At 44.2% G+C, this 19517-nt stretch overlaps 3 protein-coding genes across 4 annotated transcripts in view; all 3 read left to right on the top strand.

Moving 5' to 3' along the window:
* Positions 1-200: 200 nt before the first annotated feature.
* LOC109471063 (cilia- and flagella-associated protein 46-like) lies at positions 201-8331 on the top strand. 2 transcript variants are annotated; one of them, XM_019770252.1, is made up of 18 exons: positions 201-369; positions 666-755; positions 1081-1263; positions 1652-1749; positions 1981-2075; positions 2354-2544; positions 2907-3022; positions 3886-4043; positions 4299-4381; positions 4587-4647; positions 4831-4866; positions 5002-5101; positions 5554-5666; positions 5926-6007; positions 6499-6635; positions 6869-6978; positions 7351-7450; positions 7820-8331. In XM_019770252.1, the coding sequence occupies exons 1-18, from the start codon at positions 229-231 to the stop codon at positions 7897-7899; spliced, it is 1974 nt and encodes a 657-aa protein (XP_019625811.1). In that variant the 5' UTR covers positions 201-228; the 3' UTR covers positions 7900-8331. The 2 variants fall into 2 exon arrangements, with proteins under 2 accessions (XP_019625811.1, XP_019625810.1); XM_019770251.1 differs by having other exon boundaries at positions 3847-4043.
* Positions 8332-9043: 712 nt separating this feature from the next.
* On the top strand, positions 9044-14606 carry LOC109470918. The gene is made up of 7 exons (XM_019770015.1): positions 9044-9061; positions 10220-10385; positions 10706-10845; positions 11182-12204; positions 12538-12708; positions 12994-13221; positions 13474-14606. Exons 1-7 carry the CDS (start codon positions 9044-9046, stop codon positions 13792-13794), a joined length of 2067 nt encoding a protein of 688 aa, XP_019625574.1. The 3' UTR covers positions 13795-14606.
* A 2051-nt stretch (positions 14607-16657) lies between these two features.
* The window catches only part of LOC109471202, a 47474-nt gene continuing 44614 nt past the window's right edge, over positions 16658-19517 (top strand). The window contains exon 1 of the mRNA XM_019770489.1: positions 16658-16811. Coding sequence (XP_019626048.1) covers positions 16763-16811 — 49 coding nt within the window. The 5' untranslated portion in view covers positions 16658-16762. The remainder of the gene's footprint in view (positions 16812-19517) is intronic.

The raw sequence follows: 19517 nt of genomic DNA, 5'->3' as shown, positions 1-19517 counted from the left end.
GTTGTCCTTTTGAGTACTGTCCATTCTGCTGAATGTACTTTCATTCTAAGTACTGTCCATGGTACTGAATGCAGTTTTATTTTAAGTACGATTAATGGTACTGGAGGTAGTTCTTATCATTAGTGCTGTCCATGGTACTGAATATGGCTCTCGGAACTGTTCATGGTAGTAAATAAATCCTCCAACTATCCCCTACAGGGTGAGGGTGAGGCCGGTACAGAGCCGCCAATGTCAGACAGACAACAGGCTAAGTACACCCAACAGGCGCGGCAGCTGAAGGCAGGCTGGCAGCAGCACCAGACTGTCCTGGCACAGGCCAGCGAGGTGCTGGTCCAGTGTCTCAAACTCTCCCTGCAGAACAGATACACTGTAAGTACTGCTGTACTGATGTATGTCAACCAAAAAGAAGTCTTACTAAAGAGTTAGTATAAACACGGGAAAGCCAGTATCGTTGGATACAGTGTTACCATCACAATTAAAAAGACTGAAACACAGAAGTGAACTTTCTGTAAACTCTAAACCCCAGTTCAGTAACTCTGAATTCAGAATGTATTTTGACTCTATCATGACGTTGATTGTAGTATCTGCTGAAGTGAGATTTCTGTATGTGCAGTGGAATAGCGGTATGATTTTACTCCAAGGCTATTTTCTGTTTTGTGGTACAGGACATAGCAGGGGCAGCAGCACTGGAGCTACTGGAATGCCTGGGACAGTATGACCCTGCATCTGCCTCACAGTACCTCGCACTCTTCCAGGTACAGCCTATGTTAGCATTATCTCATTGGTATTGAGTCAATTTCATAGTAAGTACTGCCCACAGTACTGAATGTACAAAATGTAGTGTTATCAGTTTTGTCATTTTGTTCTCATTTTGAGTACTCTCCTTGGTACTGAAAATGGCTCCTACTCTCAGAACTGTTCATGGTACATGTACTAAATGCAGTTCATGTAATGAATTCTTTTTATAAACAGCTGTTTGCTGTGTCTTTTTGACCTATAGTTGGTGTAGTTGGTGTAGTACCTTGTCACATCCTATGTACATGGATAACAGCTAACCTCCCTGTCCTTTGCTGTCCCCAGAGCTGCCACATGTCCCAGGCGATGTCCGCCGTGCTGCAGAAGGCCCAGCTGGACCCCAGCATGTCCCGGCAGGCTGCCCTCATGCACCAGCGAGCGTACCTCCTGTCCCGGGATGTCTCCACTAACCTGGCACAGGGCACCGTCATGAAGAACATCCTCAGCACGCTCGGCTCCAAGTCACAGGTAACCACACGGTCACGTTCATCGTAGGCTGTCCTACAGTTTTTATGCCACAGGATTTTAAAGCAGGCTTTAACATCTCCAATGACTAAAAAGACAGCCTTTTCTGTAACAAGACAGTTGGATTTCGAAAGATATACATGTATACACGATTATCCCAAGAATGCCCACAGTTTGCAGTCATACAACAATTGTACAACATTTGTGACTGGTCCCAAAATAGCACATATTTTTGCAGGTAGCTTTTTTGGCTTCAAGATTACATGAATGGAACCATACATGTAATTAAATGTGGACATTTTGAAACGTAGTTATATCTTTATCCAGCCACCACATATATGTACAAACAGCTTAGCTGCTGATTGCTAACTTCTATCTATGCCCTCCCCAGGCCTGGAAGAGACTGAGTGTAGACCTGGCCCATCTGGACCTGCTGAAGGAACTGCCACCAAATTTCACCATCTTTGTGCTGCAGCATTCTCCTGACAAGTAATAATTTATGCATTTCTGACTCTTTATTATGAGAAATTCGAAATATGATTTTTTTATTCAATGTTACTCTATTTCCTTTTAAGTAATAGATTTATTATATTGCAGAAAGCAGAATTTATTCCTTTTCTGAATCAGTGTGTTAATCTAGGTTTTCATCAGTTGCAAAAACTTTCAGTCATATACATGTAGCTGATTACTCCTGCTTTGTAATTGTGTTTGCACATGTAGGCGCTTCCTGTATGGGTCAGTGCTGGACAAGCCTCCTCAGGGCAAGGCTGGAACTGCTGGGGACAAGAAAGGAGCAAAACAATCACAGGTTTCAGGTACTTCTGCTTTAGCAAATGTTCTGATCGTAGAAATAACTGTAATTCTACTGATCCTGATTCCCCCTTGTGTATTAGAAAAATGAATAGGCTGTGATGGAAAAGCCTGAGTCTATGTTTACTTCAAGAAGAAAATGTAGATTGATCTGTAGTTAGCGACAATGTAAGTCAGAGTGCACATACATGAAGACATATTTGCGTTGCCATGAATTTACGACAGGGATCACCGCAAAAATGGAAACCACCACTAATTTTTCCCAATTCACCATACTTCCCAGTGCTGTCGCGAGCGAAGGTTGCTCGCCAGGCAGTGCACCCGGAGACGGTGGATGAGCTGCTGTTGCGCTGGCGAGAGTTCCGCAGTGACGTGATGCAGCTGCTGCTGCGGCAGGAGGGACAGCGCACGCAGTACGTCCAGAGGATGAAGATGCTGCAGAACATCGACTCAGACATGAGGGTCGTTGGAAAGGTGGGAGAGAATATTGACAATCATGTCTGACATGTTGGAGAAAATATATCATGACTTATGTGTAAAATTAGCAAAAGTAAAAAAAGTAACAAAGTATTGGGAAAACTTGTAAACAGAGAGCTGTTTCAGCTCATGTTAACCTGTTATGTAACCTTCTGAAACAGGCCAGAACTACTGACAGAAGTATGATCTATTAAATTATGCACATGTGGCCTGGATAGTCAAAGCACTCAACCATGTCTTATAAAACTTACATCTTATTAGACATATGGTTTGATTTACTTTAAAGGTTGTTATATGAAATGCAGTATCTTATGCAGACCTAATGGTTAGTTCACAATCTTTGTAACATAATTTAATAGGGTTCTGGAGATGACAGTTTGGAGGAGTGGAAGCTTCAGGAGCGGTTCTTGGAGCTGGTGGGACAGATGGAGGACTACCTCAAACCCATCATCTCACAGTTTGATGCTATCTTCAGGTGGGTACAGTCTATCTGCCGCATACACAAATTGATGACTTTTTTGAGTAGACACGGATGTTTCAGCACCATGGACAGATACTGATGTTTTTTGTGTTGTGAGTAACATCACAATTTTGAATTGCCAATTCATATCAATATATAGATTACCTTCATTTTCAAGAAGTTGGTAAGATGTACTTATATGTACCGTAGACTTATATCATGACCATGATTTCTCTATTATCAGTATCAGCAGGAGTAAACTGTCAGAAAATATTCAACCTTTGACTACTATTTTGAAATATGATAAAGGTATTATAATAATAGTTTTTGGTACTTATTTGACATAACATCCATTGTCATCACAAAGGCAAAATCTAATTACAGTCCTAATCACAGTAGCAGCAACTTATTCATGCCTTTTTCTTCCCATACTGTATATGTCCAACATGGCTGCTTGGTGAGTTCCATGCATTTAAGAATTTAAGAGGTGATACTAAGTATTCATACGAAAGGACACAAGGTGAAAGGGCATGTCAAAAGTCAAAGCTCACACTTGAAGATCATGTTTTTGGTGTTCTAAACCTGCTGGTGTTAACTTAAGGGTCAACTTTGGGTTAATGCTAAAACTAAAAGGGTCATCTGGTAGGGTAGCCTGGGTTCCATCCTGGTTAGTTTACGTCCGCTCCCACAGTCGCTACCACCAACTGTGGTGGTGGTTGGTGGTAGCGACTGTGGGAGCGGACGTAAACTAACCAGGATGGAACCCAGGCTACTGGTAGGATGGGTTCTGAAACTTTCGGTCTTGTACATGATAACGTCATTTGAACATTTTCCTACAGACCCTCCACCACCGCCACTGTGGCCTCTGGCTCCAGCAGTCAGACCCAGGATGACTACATCCTGCTCCTGGCAGACCAGTGGCTGATGCAGCTCCCCCTGGAGGCCCTGAACATACTGCAGAACACTGGCATCAGCTCCCTGTCCCGAGACTTCTCCCTGCAGATGTTGTACCACAGGATTCACAGGGAAGCAGAAGGTAGGATGATAGTCATGTATTTATGAAATTCAAAGGTGGATGGTAGTGCATAGTTGCATATTTTTCGACATATGCATTCCTAAGCATCTGAAAGTGTAATGTTGTTGTTTAAACCCTGACCTGCAAAGATTATGGGTTCTTGCCCAATGACACGACTGTGACCTGCATGTTTTACATGGTGCCATCACCACTTTTTTGTATATGTGATTCACCCTGACTCATCAGCCTTGTGATGTTACGTACCCTTTTCTCCAGATGAGGATGCACGTAAGGACCCAGGAAAGGCTCCCAAGTCTCCACCCAAGAGCCAGAAGGGGGACAAGAAGCCTCCCAAGACTGTAGGTTTTATTTTGTTTTGTTAGTTTTTTTTATTGCGTATCAAAATATCCTCCAACAATCCTTGTACATGTTTGTGTGTGCTACTAAAAGTTGAAAATAGCAACAGAAATGATATAACAACATTCTCAGTATGTGGACTCGCCATAAGTAGGATTTTTTTCATAAACACCTCATGGATTTCTCTCTTTCCTCTCCAACTTCCAGGCTCCCATTGACAGGTTTATTCCGCCAGGCTGCCTGCCACTGGACACCTCCATGGTCAAATGTATCCTTTTCAGTTTGCATATCATATATGTACACATGTGCACATGTACAGTGTAGTACAATGGTAAGCATGGTCTGCTTTAAGGGTGCTTTGTTCAGCACTCTCCCCGTTGACTCATACTTTGAGCAATGTAAATTTTGTGAATGTGTCGTTCGTTCATTTTGATTCCTTAACGATGCACAGATGTTGTGGATCCCTATGAAGAATGCTCTGAAACAGGTGGGCATTGTCACTTTTGTACATCATGTTAAATTTGTCATATTTTGTAATTGTTGTGAATTTGCAACTTTGAGAGGGTGCAGGCAACTGTATTTTCCCATTATAATCAATGACATGGCTGTCTTTAACTCCCAGAGGAGCATCGGCCCATCCAGATCTTCTCTGACATGACGAAGACCTACCCACAGCTGACTGGGCGCTGGGAGGGCATCATGGGAGATGACCATATTCCCAGGTTTGGAATTTACAAAGAAAATCTCAGACAGAGACTACACAAATGACTCTTGATTACTGATGATTACTCAATTAGTAATAATAGGTTTTGACATTTTAGCCCAAATTTTACATTTTCATATATAAGTTAGGGCCTTGTCACATACATTGTATGATTGTCACTCGATCACAAACTGAGGATATTTGTTATACAGTTGTCCATGTGTCCTGCAGAATTCAGCTGTCTAGTTCTAGAAAATGCTGTCTCAGATCCTTGCCAGTAGTTGGTACCATCACAGGCACATGTAGCTTGAAAGTTCTACAGCATCAAAGTTGTATGCTGACTTAAGACAAATGTGAGACCATCATAAGGACATCTCACACCATCTTATCACAAGTAGACCTCTATTCAGCCTGCCAACTTTGCTGCTATACTTAAACATGAACGACTTTCCCCACCCCCCCCTTCTGTAGCCTTGGTGAGTGGGAGAACCTAATGACAGAAGGATCAGGGTTTGTGTTCTACGGCATGGAGAGGCTGGCCTGTTATCCTTCATCCATCAAACTGGCTACCATGAACCTGCAAGGTAATCATCCCAATTACATACTAAGTTTCTGTGGCCAAACAGTATATACAGTTCTGTTGAACACTCTTGAGTTGTACACACTGTTGAACACTGTCAGTTGCTGTTGCTGTCGGTAAAAAAAAAAGACACGTTTCCTTTCAAAAGGTTGTTTTTTAATGTCATTTTCCCATTTGATTGTTGATGGTTACAAAGCAGATGTCTTTGATGATGATACTCCAATATACTCCAATGAACTGATTTTTTTTTATTTTGCCTGCAGGCTGCATGCTTATGATGCTGCTGGACCACACTCAGACCAACAAGAGCTTCCGAAGACAGTCTAAAGCTGATGTACACAAGAAGTAAGTGTTTAAACTTTTCTACCTGGGTCAAAACAGACTTTACGTCCATTGTTTTCTCGCATCATTGTCCTAAGGTGAATTTGGCATTATAATACTCAACTATGGCAGCATTACCTAGTATCATCCATGAAAATGTCCTTGGATATAGTAGATGAGCTTTAGGGAAGAACTTGAAATAAAGGTAAATGTAGTCTCATAGCATTTTTGATGAGGCCACAGGGGCCTTGGGTTTTATCCAGTTTGTCTAAGGCACTGTGTCTCTTTCTCCTTCCACCTCCCCAACCAAAGTCACATACCCATTTTACACCTAGGCGGATTGAGGAAAATCATGTGCCTTTCCCAAGGACACATCGTCTAGCTAAGAATGCAAGGAATCAAACCCATGGCCTCACATATGTACAATCTTGTGTATGCTCGCCTAGCCACTTGACATCACAAACTTTGAATATTGAAAATTAAGATGAAGCTGACATTTCCCTGCCCCTCCCCAGTGCCACTCTACTGTCCCTGGAGAAGCACCTGGAGACGGCCATGCTGCTGAGTCTGTCGGGGGTGGGCTGTGTCCTCACCAACCAGTGGCACTGCACGCTGGAGGAGAACGCACACAAACTCAACAAGGTCATGAAAGGTAAACAACAACAGGACAGGATGTTTTCAGTGTTTGTGTTGGACCTTGGTTTTCATGTCAGAAGTCAGAGACATCTCTCAAACAAGTGTCAAATATCAAGACAAATATTTCTGTTCTTTTTAGGACTTTGTTAGCATCATTTTTCATCTATTAAACCTTTCATTGAATTCGTATCAGAAGATCTTTCAAATATTCCTAACTTCCTACTGACATATTTTGATACCATTTTCCAGACCTGTTGGGAATAGGAAAGTCCAGTGGACAGGCTGTGAGAAGTCTGTTCATCCCACATCTCATCAAGGAGGAGAGGGAGGGAGAGGGGGAGGGGGCAGACGAAAACAAGGTGAGGGCATTAGACAGAGATAAGCTTAGGTACAGATACAAATGTAGCTAGCTGTGATGCATGCAAAAAGATAATACATGACTGAACTGTTGCTTCTTTGTCTCAGATTAAAGTTGTTCATCGGATCCATCAAATTTCTAGCTTTCCTGGATCTGCTTGCAAGAGGAAATATTACATGTTGTCTACGTAATGATGTGGTATGAGAAAGTGGAAGATATTGTACAATTATCATGCACTTTGTGAATCTGCCTCAATATAAAAGTTCCAGAGGCAGCAAATATGTTGGACTTTGATGCTAGGATACGCTACATATACAGAAGGATTATATTTTTGAAGTATCACAACACTGCATATTGATGTTGGTGTTGACAGGCATTAGATGCAGCTGTGGGTAAGTCAGCAGGAGAACCGGGGACTGCCTCGGATGTCCCTCCCACCAGGGAAACTCTGCCACCCGGTACAGCTGATACAGGTAACACATCTCACACAGGATTACACCTTATCATATTATCATATTATCCCCAAAAACACAGTTGACTGATTATAACACTGCCATCTCATGTAACCTTTTTTTTTTGCAAACTGCTCATGTAAGTCACTCTAGTACCCAATCCATGAATCATGCAAGGTGTCAATGGCAAAGGGAAATATATAAGCATTCTAATGCTTTATGATACAAAGCAATTAATAAAGTAACAGAGATATGATTGATCAGAATAGTATTGCTACTACTGTACTTTAGGACACTGTTTGAAATGTCCATGTAGACTAGGAATATATAAGGTAGAGATCATGCTGCAGTACTGTGAAGACTCACCAGATGTCCTCGTGTTGTTTGCAGGTCAGGAGGAGCTCCCCACCACCAGCCGACAGTGGTTCAGCATGGTGGTCTACGGTCTCCCCAACCTCATCCTCACCTAGCTGTGGCCGGCGTCATCAACATTACGACATAGGAAAGATGAAATATTCTTAAGGCATTCTTTGTTAATGGCATGGTCACTTCACCCCAAGTAACATGTAGATGGGATGGGTTTTTTTCTTCAAAATGTTGAGATTTCTTTATGGGTATATCAATTAATTGTTTGAGTCTCTAGACATGAGCAACTTGTATGTCAGTGTTGGTGTAAGAAAACAGTTTACTTTAATACAGAAACTATTGTCATAGAAATAGCACTTAACATATACAATGTTTATCATTCCATTGGTATATACTACATGTAGTAGCATTGACAAGTTTTGTCGGTTTGTGTGTATTTGATAGCTTGTCATGGGAGGACTGATTCACCTGAATTCTGACATTTTCACGTTTGAATAAAATTTTAGAGTATTGTGTATAATCAATACAACAATAAAATATGCATAATGATTACAAAAGTTTATTTGTGAAGTTAAAGTAGCACAGGGTTTATGCCTGAAGTTCCCTCATACACAGCTGGCCAATGCCTCTACGTCCTCAGAGCCAAAAAGAACGAATGCAAACTCTCACAAACATGCTCGAGAAGGGTTCAAACCTCTGTCCTCTGGATACACAGAATTTGATCCATATCTATAGAATAACGGGGGGGGGGATTATTCAACAAGAGAAATACTGCCAAATGCTTGCTACAACCTGAAGCCCATTTGAAAGCAACTGCAGATGTACTTGACCTGTACGCACCTTTAAACTACTAGTAATATGTGATCGACCTACCCTTTTACTACTCCTATCTGCTTCCTTATTTAACATACGACGTGGTGTGATGCAATATTTGCGTTGTGACCACCGCAGAACAAGAAAAACCAACATTGACGTTTTATTGTATAGTCTCCTGGAGAGTCTACGTAAGACATATTTCTAGCTGGAACCGTTGTTGAATAGGTCTCGTGACACTTTCACTGGTAAGCAAGAAGTCAAATTGTTTGGAGACAAATAAATCTGCTGCGTGAGCGAATACCAAAGGTGTGACAAGTACGTCATGGGAACCCCCGCCCACGACTTGCGCAGAAACTTTCACACCTGATCGAACCACGTCTCGTCTCGTCTTGGTGGAAACTTGTGCGACAAAACTTTTCCTTCAAGGACAGGATGAAAAGGTCTGAAAAGGTGAGTAGACCTATTTTGCTATTTCTAACTTGACTGTCATGTATTCTTGTATAGTGTTACGGTTGCTGGATACTTTGACGTGTTTCGCCAGGAATGAATTATCATGAGAAAATGGCATGGAACTTTTAACACCCCACTTAAATGCTGATGTCCTGTATGCAATGTATATGCGCAGACTTAATTTACGTTTCAGAACGTTGCTATATTTTCCCGTGTTTTCCGTTACCTGCCCGGTCGTTACGTTATTATTCGTGTACAATTAAATGGACTTTGGTATGACAAAAGACCTGTTTTTCTATCAATGCGTCTTATACGATAGATCTCGAAGTGCGTACATCGTTAGAAAAAGGTTCTATTAATAGTATTATTCCCTCTTTCAGACCAGGATGTACTGGTGGATATATATATTTCTTGGACTTGGTGTCTTTATTTCACCTGCAGAAAGTGTAAGTATTGCCCTTTCGTTGACCCCATACACATACACATATTAACTATATACGTAGCATGAGTCAGACTTCTTCAAATACTAGTATGTGACTAGGGACCGACCAAGAAATATCAGACTAGGCCTAAGGTTGTACATGAGAAGTGGTGAACATTATTTTTCAGGCCAGGAGTTCTTGATATATTTTCCTTATCTTATAAACTCCTCTCTGCAATCGTTTCCGTTATTCTAAGAAGGCGTTCTCTTTTACGTGACCCCATTCCTGAGAAGTCGCGCAGGTGTAATGACGTACCGGACGCCGTGTTAATGATTGAACCAAAACGTACAATGTATAGATTATGATCAATCTGTTGGACTATTACATTATAATCACAGGGTCCACTTAACTATGAATTAATCCAATGGCGCAAAAAAAAATAGTCAGGAAAGTTGTACAAGACGAGAGGACTAATTATGGTACTAGTGTAAAGCGAAGAATTGATTCAAACCGCATTACATACTGTTACATGCAGTAACTGGAGAGATCAACCTACCATCTTAAAATGGCAAACATGGTCAACAGTGCATATTTAAGAAAGCAAGCAGGTCATTCTTTTTTTATCTGCGGTATAGTTTTTTCTTTCGCTCCATATTTCTAAGGTCGCCAACACAACCATTCTTCTGGCTGTAGACGTTAAGAATAAAAACACGTGTACATTTGGTCATCACCACAGGCTCACGGCGATGTCAACACTGCAACCATCAAGGTGGGGGGACAGAAGCCTGATGATGTTCTTCTCTTCCCGTCATCCTTTGCGCCCGCATCGGGAATGATACCAATGCCAACTGTTGGTATTGCCATATTCACCAAGCCCGGGCGCGCTGCCGTGCCGGGAAATGGTGAGATTGACCTCTTTTCTCACCTTGTAGAAACTTGCGTCACGTAACAAATTGCAAAGGCTTGCTTTGTCTGAAGGGGTACATTTTTGTGCGCCCTTTGGCTCGTGTTTTACGAAGCAAGACAGGGAATTAATTCATTCCTTTTATTGCTTTTTCTTTGATCGATCCCCGTTTAATTGTTACCTTCCGATTGTCTGGTTGTTCATTGATATATACAGTATTGAAGTCAATTGTGTGATCGCAATAGTAACGACGTACGTCTTTCCCATGTCTACACTTCTTCCAGTTGTATTTACAGTCTTATTCTTTGTCCAATAAAGGCAACACAGATAATGCAGGGGAGGATGGAAACCTCAACATCCCGACTGTCGTCATCCCCACCCTCGGTGTGTTCGTGTTTCTGGTTATTGTGGGGCTCGCCATGAGATACCGAGCTGGAAGGACAAACAAACATCATCAGGTAAAATCACCGTCACTCATGCACCGGGGATATCATCTCATTACAGTCGAAAACTAATGAGATGAAAACGAGTGAAAACAGCAATGTAGAGGTTGGTTTCTGAAATGTTCGCACTACTTCGGACCCAGATATTTCCCATCACTTGTTCATTAGAACATAGGTTCCCTCCCTACCTATTTCTTACTTTGCAGTTATATACTTCTAACAAATCAACACCAGACTTTGGTTAAAAAGATAATCCAACATATTCTGCCTTTTATTCAGATAGATTATATAACATAGATCATAAAATTGAAGCCGGCTTTGAATGATTTTCTAACTGATATTTCCTGACAGAGTTTGGAAGAGGAGATGGAGATGAACTGTGGTTCGGCCGGCATGCGACAACTAGCGGTTCCAGACCAGATAGTCAACCTGACTGCCAAGCCGCGAAGAACCTCTGAGTCGTCCCTGGAAATTTCGGTCGACTGCACTTCTCCTCTCATGGCTGCCACTGACAAGAACCTTCCGGTACCAGATCAGATAGTAAGCTCTACTTCTCTCCGTCAAAACACTTCTGAGTTGTCCCTTGATGTTTCTTTAGATTGTACTGCTCCTCTCATGGCCAGCGTTGACGAAAGTAACCTACTCCACAATGACGTGTTGTCGAAGGACGGTTCTCAGCCAAATTCTCTAAATCTCTGGCCCGCGCTCTCAGAAGAACCGACGCCCGTGAGGTTCCAGAAAATGGCATCATCAGGCCTCTATATCCACCAGTTTTCCCGTCATTTCGGCCACGATGGCGGAAAATTGGCCTTTCCGAAACTGTCCGATGTTGAGGTCATCGTCCCCCGCGGGGCAGTTCCGAAAAACATGAACGGGAAGCTGGAAGTTGAAGCCCGAGTGGTGAGACCGGAGGTCAACTTGAACCTGGCGGATGCAGAACTGGGGACGAAACGCTGTACCGAACACGAGCTCCAGCTGTCCCCGGCAGTCGAGATCGTAGCCAAGGGGATAGCCAAGTTCGATAGACCCGTCACCATCCGAATCCCGCACCGCGCGAGCATCGACCAAGCCGATTGGTCGCCGCGAGTGCGCTGCAGCGAATCACCGGTCGGCTCTCGGATGCAGTGGAGGGACATCCCCGCTGAGAGTAAGGACAACAACTCGGCCGTGGTGGACTGCTGCTACACGTACGACGCCAGCTACGTGTACGTCAAGACGACGCACTTCACTACTTACGTGGTCACCGAGTGTTGTAAGAAGCGTAAGCCGCTGGACCTGCAGTGTGTGGTGTTCGGACAGTACGTTGAGCGCGGTGAGGAACAGGAGGTGATCTTCAGGGTCTACCTATGCGACACCATAGCAGACCACCATCAGGTATGCTCCGCTTTGATTCTTGGCTGATGATGATATGCTGTGATAACCTTTGTAATGAATGGGTGGTACTGACGTTTGACTAATAGCCATTCCAAACAAGAAGTCGGGGGTATCTGGGAGGTTCAAGCCTTCAAGTTCACCCCATTTCCTGTATCAGACCTTTTGACCACCTAGCTGTCATTTTTCCTGTCAATCTTCTTCGCCCTCGTGCTGTCAACCTACTCTCTCCGGACAAAACGACACACATTTACAAATCCATATCTCAGGCACCTAAAACAATACTTCCCTACCCGGAAGTAATAACCTTTCTATCATCCCCGTGTCATCCTGTAGAGTCTCCAGAGCGACGAGTCCCGGAGCGGCGGGCGGGAGGTGTGCATACCCCGCCAGCTGAGCCTGGCTGACGGCAAGAGTGACATCATCGTGACGTTGCTGGATGACGTCAGCGACTCATCGTGGCCATGGACTGTTGACAGCCTCCATGGAACACAGACTAGTCAACAGGTAGTTTACCGAAAACGTTTCTCAGACATCTTTTGTTTGCTGTATCAATGACATGCTCTGGTTGGTTGGTTGGTTGGTTGGTTGGTTGGTTGGTTGGTTGGTCGGTCGGTCGGTCGGTCGGTCGGTCGGTCGGTTGGTTGGTTGGTTGGGTCATTGGTTGCTTTGTTGTTGTTTGTTTGCTTGCCCTGTTTGGTTAGGTACATATACTTTTAGTCAAATCGCTACCTGCAAGATGAGATGTGCTAAATGGGACGACAATTTCACCATTCATATTTGATTTTCTAGTCCATACAAGTCCAGAGCTGCATCAAGTGTGTGAAGTGCAGCCCGGCGCGCAGAGCACCGTTCGCCCAGTTCATCTGCAAACCGACAGACCCTTCCGACAGACAGTCCCACATCGTGGCGTCCTTCCGGGTCAAACAGGACGTCCAGAAGACGTCGCGACGGAAAAAGGCCGAGGTGGACGACATCAAACCCCTGATTATGAGCGTACGAGACTTTGAACTCATAAAGGTAAGTGTTGGCATTGCAACTAAAAACGCTCTTGTGGTTATTCTTTTACAAGTCAATAATTCCAAATCATTGGTATAACATGTGTGCTACATCTCACTGCAACAAATGCGATTTTTAAGCATGCGTAGTTCAGTTCCATTTTCCACCCCACTGAAGAAACCGCCTTTACACATGCTGTCACAGGTGTGCTTAAAGGTCGGATTTCATGCGATGTCTAAATCTACACGTTTTTCTGCCCTTTTTCTTGAACAGCAAAGGACCAAGACTTCCACATGCCAGCCGTTACCAGAACGGGAGCTGACCACCAAAGTCGCTGGACTCATCCCCAGGAAGGAACTGAGTCCCTTAGCCAGGCATCTCGGCCTGAACGATGTCGACATGCAGGCGATAGAGTGGGACCACCAGAGAGACGCCAGGGAGCAAACTATCCAGGTGCTGCTGGCATGGAGGCGGAAGGAGGGATGTAACGCCACCTTTGACAAGCTGCTCGCTTGCCTGCGATCTTGTGGTCTGAAAGATGCTGCGGATGCCGTGAGCCGAATGCATCCTTCGGAACGTGTTTCAGTTGCGTGAAGGTTCAAAACTCAAATTTGATTTGCGCCTGTACAGCGTTTTCTTCATTAGACACTTCCAGGTACGGAAGTGTTGTTTTGGTGTCTGAGTTGTGAGTTTGTGTGGGCAGGGGACGACTCGACAGACAAAGATAATAGGAAGTCAAAGAATATGGCCGCGAGCCAGGAGCTTTGGGGGAATTCAGAAAGCTATAAATCTGAGGATTGCAAAAGTCTGAAATCCCCAATTTTTGAAGAGTTGAAGAGTTGCTTTACCACGAGAGGGGGATTACCTTCAATATTGTATCGGACTGGGTAGCGCATATTGTGCTGGCCGAAGAGGGGTTTTATCTAGCACATGACCATATATTGTAACTCATATTGTTATCGATAGTAGTTTGTCGTAATAATTGTAAGATACTTTAATTTTGTAGTACTGTCTTACTGCCACACATTGTACTATGTACGATTGTCGAGCAATAAAATTCATTCATCCATTCAGTGATAATTGTTCTCTGTAAATATCACTACTTTCAATGTATAGTGTATATCAACGGTTGGCCACTGATACCTAACGTTATCATATAATTTCAGCCCATCTGGTTGAAATCATTCGCTTGCTTGATTTTCGTCGTGAGTCGATAAAAAGATGGGAATCATCCAGTGATACCAAATGGCGCCTTTTTGCTGAAGATTAATGGCTCGTCATGCACGGCAGAGGCGCTTGCTGGTCCGGATATTTTTTAACCTCTGAATTTGTAAATCCTTGTATGCAGAACGTGACTGAGTAGTAATCCACGGGTATGTACATGGTGGTAATGTCTGGATAGAGCAATAAAGTGTCTGCGATGTACCGCTGACAATGTACATGTACGTGTGCATGTATGTATGTATGTCTGTATGCATGTATGCATGTATGCATGTCTGTCTGTCTGTCTGTCTGTCTGTATGTATGTATGTATGTATGTAGAAGTCGTTAAATTAGTAGTTATCGGAAATATCTGGCTATGTAGCAATTTTAATTAAAAGTGTCTGGGACTTAAGTCTAGCAAATGTACCTGTATGTAAAATATGCTTGTATGTATGTATGTATGTATGTATGTAGACAGGTAGGTATGTAGGATGTCGCTAAAGTTGTAGTTATCTGGCAAATGTACTTTTTTTTAAGATCTACTCAACCAACCAGCAAGCCAGCCGACCAGCCATCTAATGGTTACAAGTAACAGCTTCCCTTGAAGAATTGGTATCAGTCCGCCATTCGCAACCTGAGGTTACCGCTGCGGCGCCGTGACTGGAATACTGATGTGTTTCCCGATATAAACCCGATCGACCCAACCCACGACGCCTGACGAGGATCATTAATTCCTGACGAGAAACCAGGCTCTCCTGGATAGTTGATTCATGATATTCTGATGGGGTTCAGATATCTACCATCGTAGCCGTTTGGTATTAAAATTACGAGTCACGACAACACGAACGTTCACCGGTATTACGCGGAAAGCAAAGCAGTTGATAGCGTGACAGGGGTGTACTTTTTGTCGTCTGCACCACAATCGATTATTGTACCGAGTGCCCCCAAAGGTAGGCGCCCGTGTCAGGACGGCTACGGGTGGCATCCCATAGCCAGAGGCCTCCGGCTTTCCAGCAGGGCAGTATATACTCAAGGGGCTTGCTATATGACCTTCGTGGTGTTGAGTATCGGGCCAGCGAGGTCGCCCGTGTCTCCCCCGGGTTCACTTTACGCCAGGATTGCTGCGTGAATCCGCTAGACGGATCCACAGAAATGGTTTCATAACGCGCGACCCATTTTACGTCTGGAGGCTTGGGGAAGTAAGTGGAGACAGCACATCACGTCTATAAGGCGCTAAGAGTGGTGCCTTGGCCTTTCCATTTTCAACAGTCTGTTTAAGTGTCTTCCTTCTCCTACCAAATTGGGCGAGAACGGCGCTTTTCAGGGCAAGGCGTTTACTATGGGGAATTTCTTTGAACTGATTTGGCCTTCCATTTGTTTTTGCAGACCAAGCAGTGGTTGTCCTTAGATGATCCTGTCTAAGCGCGAGAGAAAATTAGTGGAGGAACTAGGGCGTCGCCATCGCGAAGCCAAGTTTTTTTTTTTTAATTTTAAACCAATTTCATTGAAAGGAAATCTTAGAGCACCCTTTCGGAGAGCAATCTCCTGTTCGGAGTTTATTTGTTAAGTCATTAGTAAAGAGTGGTGCTATTAATAGAGCATTTGTAAGTCATTCAGTTTCAGTTTGTTACGATACCCTTTAGCCCGTTAGGGCTAATCTTCCAGGGCTCATTACACATTTCACACACAGTACAAATATACACATATGACTACAAATTTACATACACATTAGTAAGCATGTTGCTATTAACAGAGCATTTGTAAATCTAGAATTCTGAAACATCTTGGTGTCCAGGTCAGTGACCAGGTAGGGGTCATCGTCCATATGGGTGAATCAATGGTATGAACGATGACCTCCACTACTTTATAACTCACCGCACTGCGCTAAATGTAGAACCCTCTCTGTCAGCACTGAAAAAAAGCGCAATGTCCGGGTTCAACGACTTCTTTACCATAAAGAGACACGTTTTCCTATATACGTTAGCTGGTACGGAATACTCTACGTTTTTTCCAACGTAACAGTCAAGTAGTTTTTACATTAAATTGGTAACAATTTGGCGCAAATCCAGAGGTACCTTTGGGAATATCTATGAACGTTATTTAACGTTGGAATCAGGGCATGGCGGGTTGGCGCCTGCAGTTCTGATGATCTATTGATATGAAAGTCATGTACTAATGTCAGTAACCGCCAGGTCGTGCGGAAACAGGAAGCTGAAATAGACGTTTTATGATGTCTTAAAAACATGGACTCGGCGCCTAGCCGGAAGGAAGTACTTATTCTTGCTCGTCGCCACGCGAGAAAGTAGACTTTCTACCCAAATCCGACCTATCAGCAGCGGGGTAAATCGCCTTTCGACTGATGGGGTTCAATCTCCGAGCAGATTTTACAGATTTGGACAGAGAAAATCGTGAGGATGTATTTTCCTAGTCTGCGTATGTTGTATTTGGCCGGGCCGCTACTACCTCTACTACTACTACCCTCCCTCGCCTGCCCCCTCTCTGGCCAACTATAAGTAGCTTACGATTGACATAGCCTCTTCGCGTGACACACAGCTTGCTTGTGTTGGCACATGTTTTGCTCTCCCTGTCACTCTCTGATGCTGTTGTCCGCCAGAAGCAGCCGAAAAAGTCACGACTGGCCTTGGCGTTCCGCTGAGACCTACCCCCTATCGCTAGTGCCGTAACCGCCACCGGGCGTTTGGGTACATAGCCTCCTGTGCAGGCATCCGGGTGGGTGGGCGTTTTGATACTGGGATTTGAGGAATTTGTTAATGCGTCCTTTTGCCGTTCATTCCACAATCAACCAGCCATTGTAGGGCAAACCCGACGTGGGGTCGTGTGGCGTAGCGGCAGCGTTCTCGAATCGGAACCAGTGGCCCCGAGTTCGAGTCCTGACATGCCACCGATCTTGTGCCCTTGGGAAAGGCACTTTACACGACTTTCCTCACTTCGCTCAGGTGTAAATGAGTATTGTACTGTCCCTGTGTTGGTGGCGGCATTAACATAAGTTGAAAAAACTTGAGTGTGCTGTCACCACGTCTTGTGATTACTTGTTTCGGAATATAAAAAAAAAAAACCCGACTCGTCCCGGATGGCCGGTTGGTTGTAAGATGACCGGCAAAAGAACGTGTTAACAATTCTATAAAACCAAGTATTAAAACGCCCACCAGATCGGAGGCCTGCACAGTAGGCTACTTTGTGTACACATAAACCGCCGCTGATAAATTGCCCGGCAAGTCAACGTTATGTTCCGCCTGGTTTTTGATCAAACAAATGTGCAACAGGCATCACAATAAGGAACATGGTAGATCTTATCATGGTTGAAAATTCTGACGAATGAATTATTAATTCTAGTTTGCCAATTACACGGTGCTTTCGAGTTAGCCCCCTGAGTAATTTTTATCAAAAGACAATCAACATAAAGGAACTACCGCCAGATCTGACGTACGTAAAACTTTGAAATGGCCGTTCAAGGCAAATGGGAGATGTAGTTATTATCAATGTTTATGATTTCTGATGAAGCTATTTCGAATCATCACGAATGTATGTTTTAATTCCTGTGAACCACTCTATCTGTTTGTCTTTCTAAGCCAATCAGCACTGACCCAAATATGACGTAATTGTGTTGCAACAGGTGGTTGTAAATGGTGAGATGAGGTGTGTGTGTGGGGGGGGGGCACATCCCTCATTATTTGAACTATGGAATCCTATTGTATAGCCGTGATCCTGACCCCCTGCCTAGGTTTTACTCGCGAAGATTGGAAGAGCGAGAGGCGTCATAAGTGCCCCTCTTGTCAGAAATAAGGTGTTCCATGAACAACATATCATCAAGTGTCTATAGTGACTGATGTATATGTCCGTCATCAACTTACTCCAACTGTCAATGTCGCGTTATTAGAGATGGGACAACTTCTAGAATTATCCTTTCTTGTAACAATTCAAAAAATGAATCCTAAACCGTGTCACCGACGTATTATTACACATTCTGCATGTGGTGTAGCTTTAATCTTTCCGGTGTCAATACAACCCCCTTCTGGCATCGAATGGTTTGCCCCAATGTGGGGCACTATTTGTATACACTGGTACCTGCATCTGATTATGCCTAGACTGGCGGCTCCCTCCTTCTTCCCTTGTTAAATATTTCACTCGACACGGGCGTATTTTCCGGAGGTCAGAGCACAGCCGGGTTATTTTTAGCCGGGAAGGCCGCGGTCTCGACGCAGCACGCCCTTCCCTCCTCGCCCTTCTCGGGCCGAGCACAACACACGCACCGGGCTCGGCGGTAGGCGTGGACACGGCAACCCGCCAACGGGGGCTTCCGGCCGGCAATCGCGAAATAACGCTCGGTCTGCTCCTGCTACGATCGAGGCTCCCAGATCTTGCGTTTCCCCTCCTTGCTTGGCGGTGCGACCTAGATAAATCACTCTTCTCGACAAACAAACGTCTCTCATCACACACGGCGGCGGGATGGACTTCGAGGAGGGAGAGGATTTCGTGGAAGATGCAGGTAAAGCCACATTTTTTTTCTGTTTGTCTTTCGCACACACCTGCTTCGGTTTACTACCGCGCTATTTATAGTGCGCCTAATGTCTCTCCGGAAACGGGCCGCGAATCGATCAGGGAAGCTGAAGACGTGCTGACGAGGGTACATAGACACAGATCAACATCACCCGGGCCCCGGGACAGGACAGTGCAGTATTGATTGCGAAAATAAAGCTCCCCTCTATGCTTAATCATAGCGACTTTGTACCATCTGCGACCCTCTGAAACCCTCTGTAATATATCTACATGGCATAGATGTGATGTGCAGAACCGTTTTGTTTCAACGCCGAAAAGCCGGGATGCAATAATCAAGGCACGCATCGGGTTGCATGAACTGTACTGCAATTAGGAAGAAAGCTTGCATGTGAGGCTTATTGTACTTCTGCGTTTTAATAACGCCGTCAGGCGGACAAACCTCAGCGCGGCCGCGCGTGCACCGACCGGCGCACGCCGACGATGCCGTTCCGCCCGGCCCAGTGATATGCACGACGCGTTCTTTCACCACGTAGCCTGACCGGAGATGTATGGGGAGGGGGGTTAGAAATCAAAGACTGACATTGGTGGCTCATTTT

Source organism: Branchiostoma belcheri, unplaced genomic scaffold (assembly GCF_001625305.1).
Source record: "Branchiostoma belcheri isolate BF01 breed outbred unplaced genomic scaffold, Haploidv18h27 scaffold24, whole genome shotgun sequence".
Classification (NCBI taxonomy): domain Eukaryota; kingdom Metazoa; phylum Chordata; class Leptocardii; order Amphioxiformes; family Branchiostomatidae; genus Branchiostoma; species Branchiostoma belcheri.
The sequence above is the reverse complement of the archived record's forward strand: the minus strand, read 5'-3'. Positions and strand labels throughout refer to the sequence as shown.

Excerpts from the sequence above, each read along its gene's own strand:
- LOC109471063 (XM_019770251.1), top strand. The coding sequence starts at position 229 with ATGTCAGACAGACAACAGGCTAAGTACACCCAACAGGCGCGGCAGCTG. Across the intron at positions 2,076-2,353 it reads AAAACAATCACAGGTTTCAG|TGCTGTCGCGAGCGAAGGTT; the intron begins GTACTTCTGCTT and ends CATACTTCCCAG. Across the intron at positions 6,979-7,350 it reads AGGGGGCAGACGAAAACAAG|GCATTAGATGCAGCTGTGGG; the intron begins GTGAGGGCATTA and ends TGGTGTTGACAG.
- LOC109470918 (XM_019770015.1), top strand. Across the intron at positions 10,386-10,705 it reads CGCTGCCGTGCCGGGAAATG|GCAACACAGATAATGCAGGG; the intron begins GTGAGATTGACC and ends TGTCCAATAAAG. Across the intron at positions 10,846-11,181 it reads GGACAAACAAACATCATCAG|AGTTTGGAAGAGGAGATGGA; the intron begins GTAAAATCACCG and ends ATTTCCTGACAG.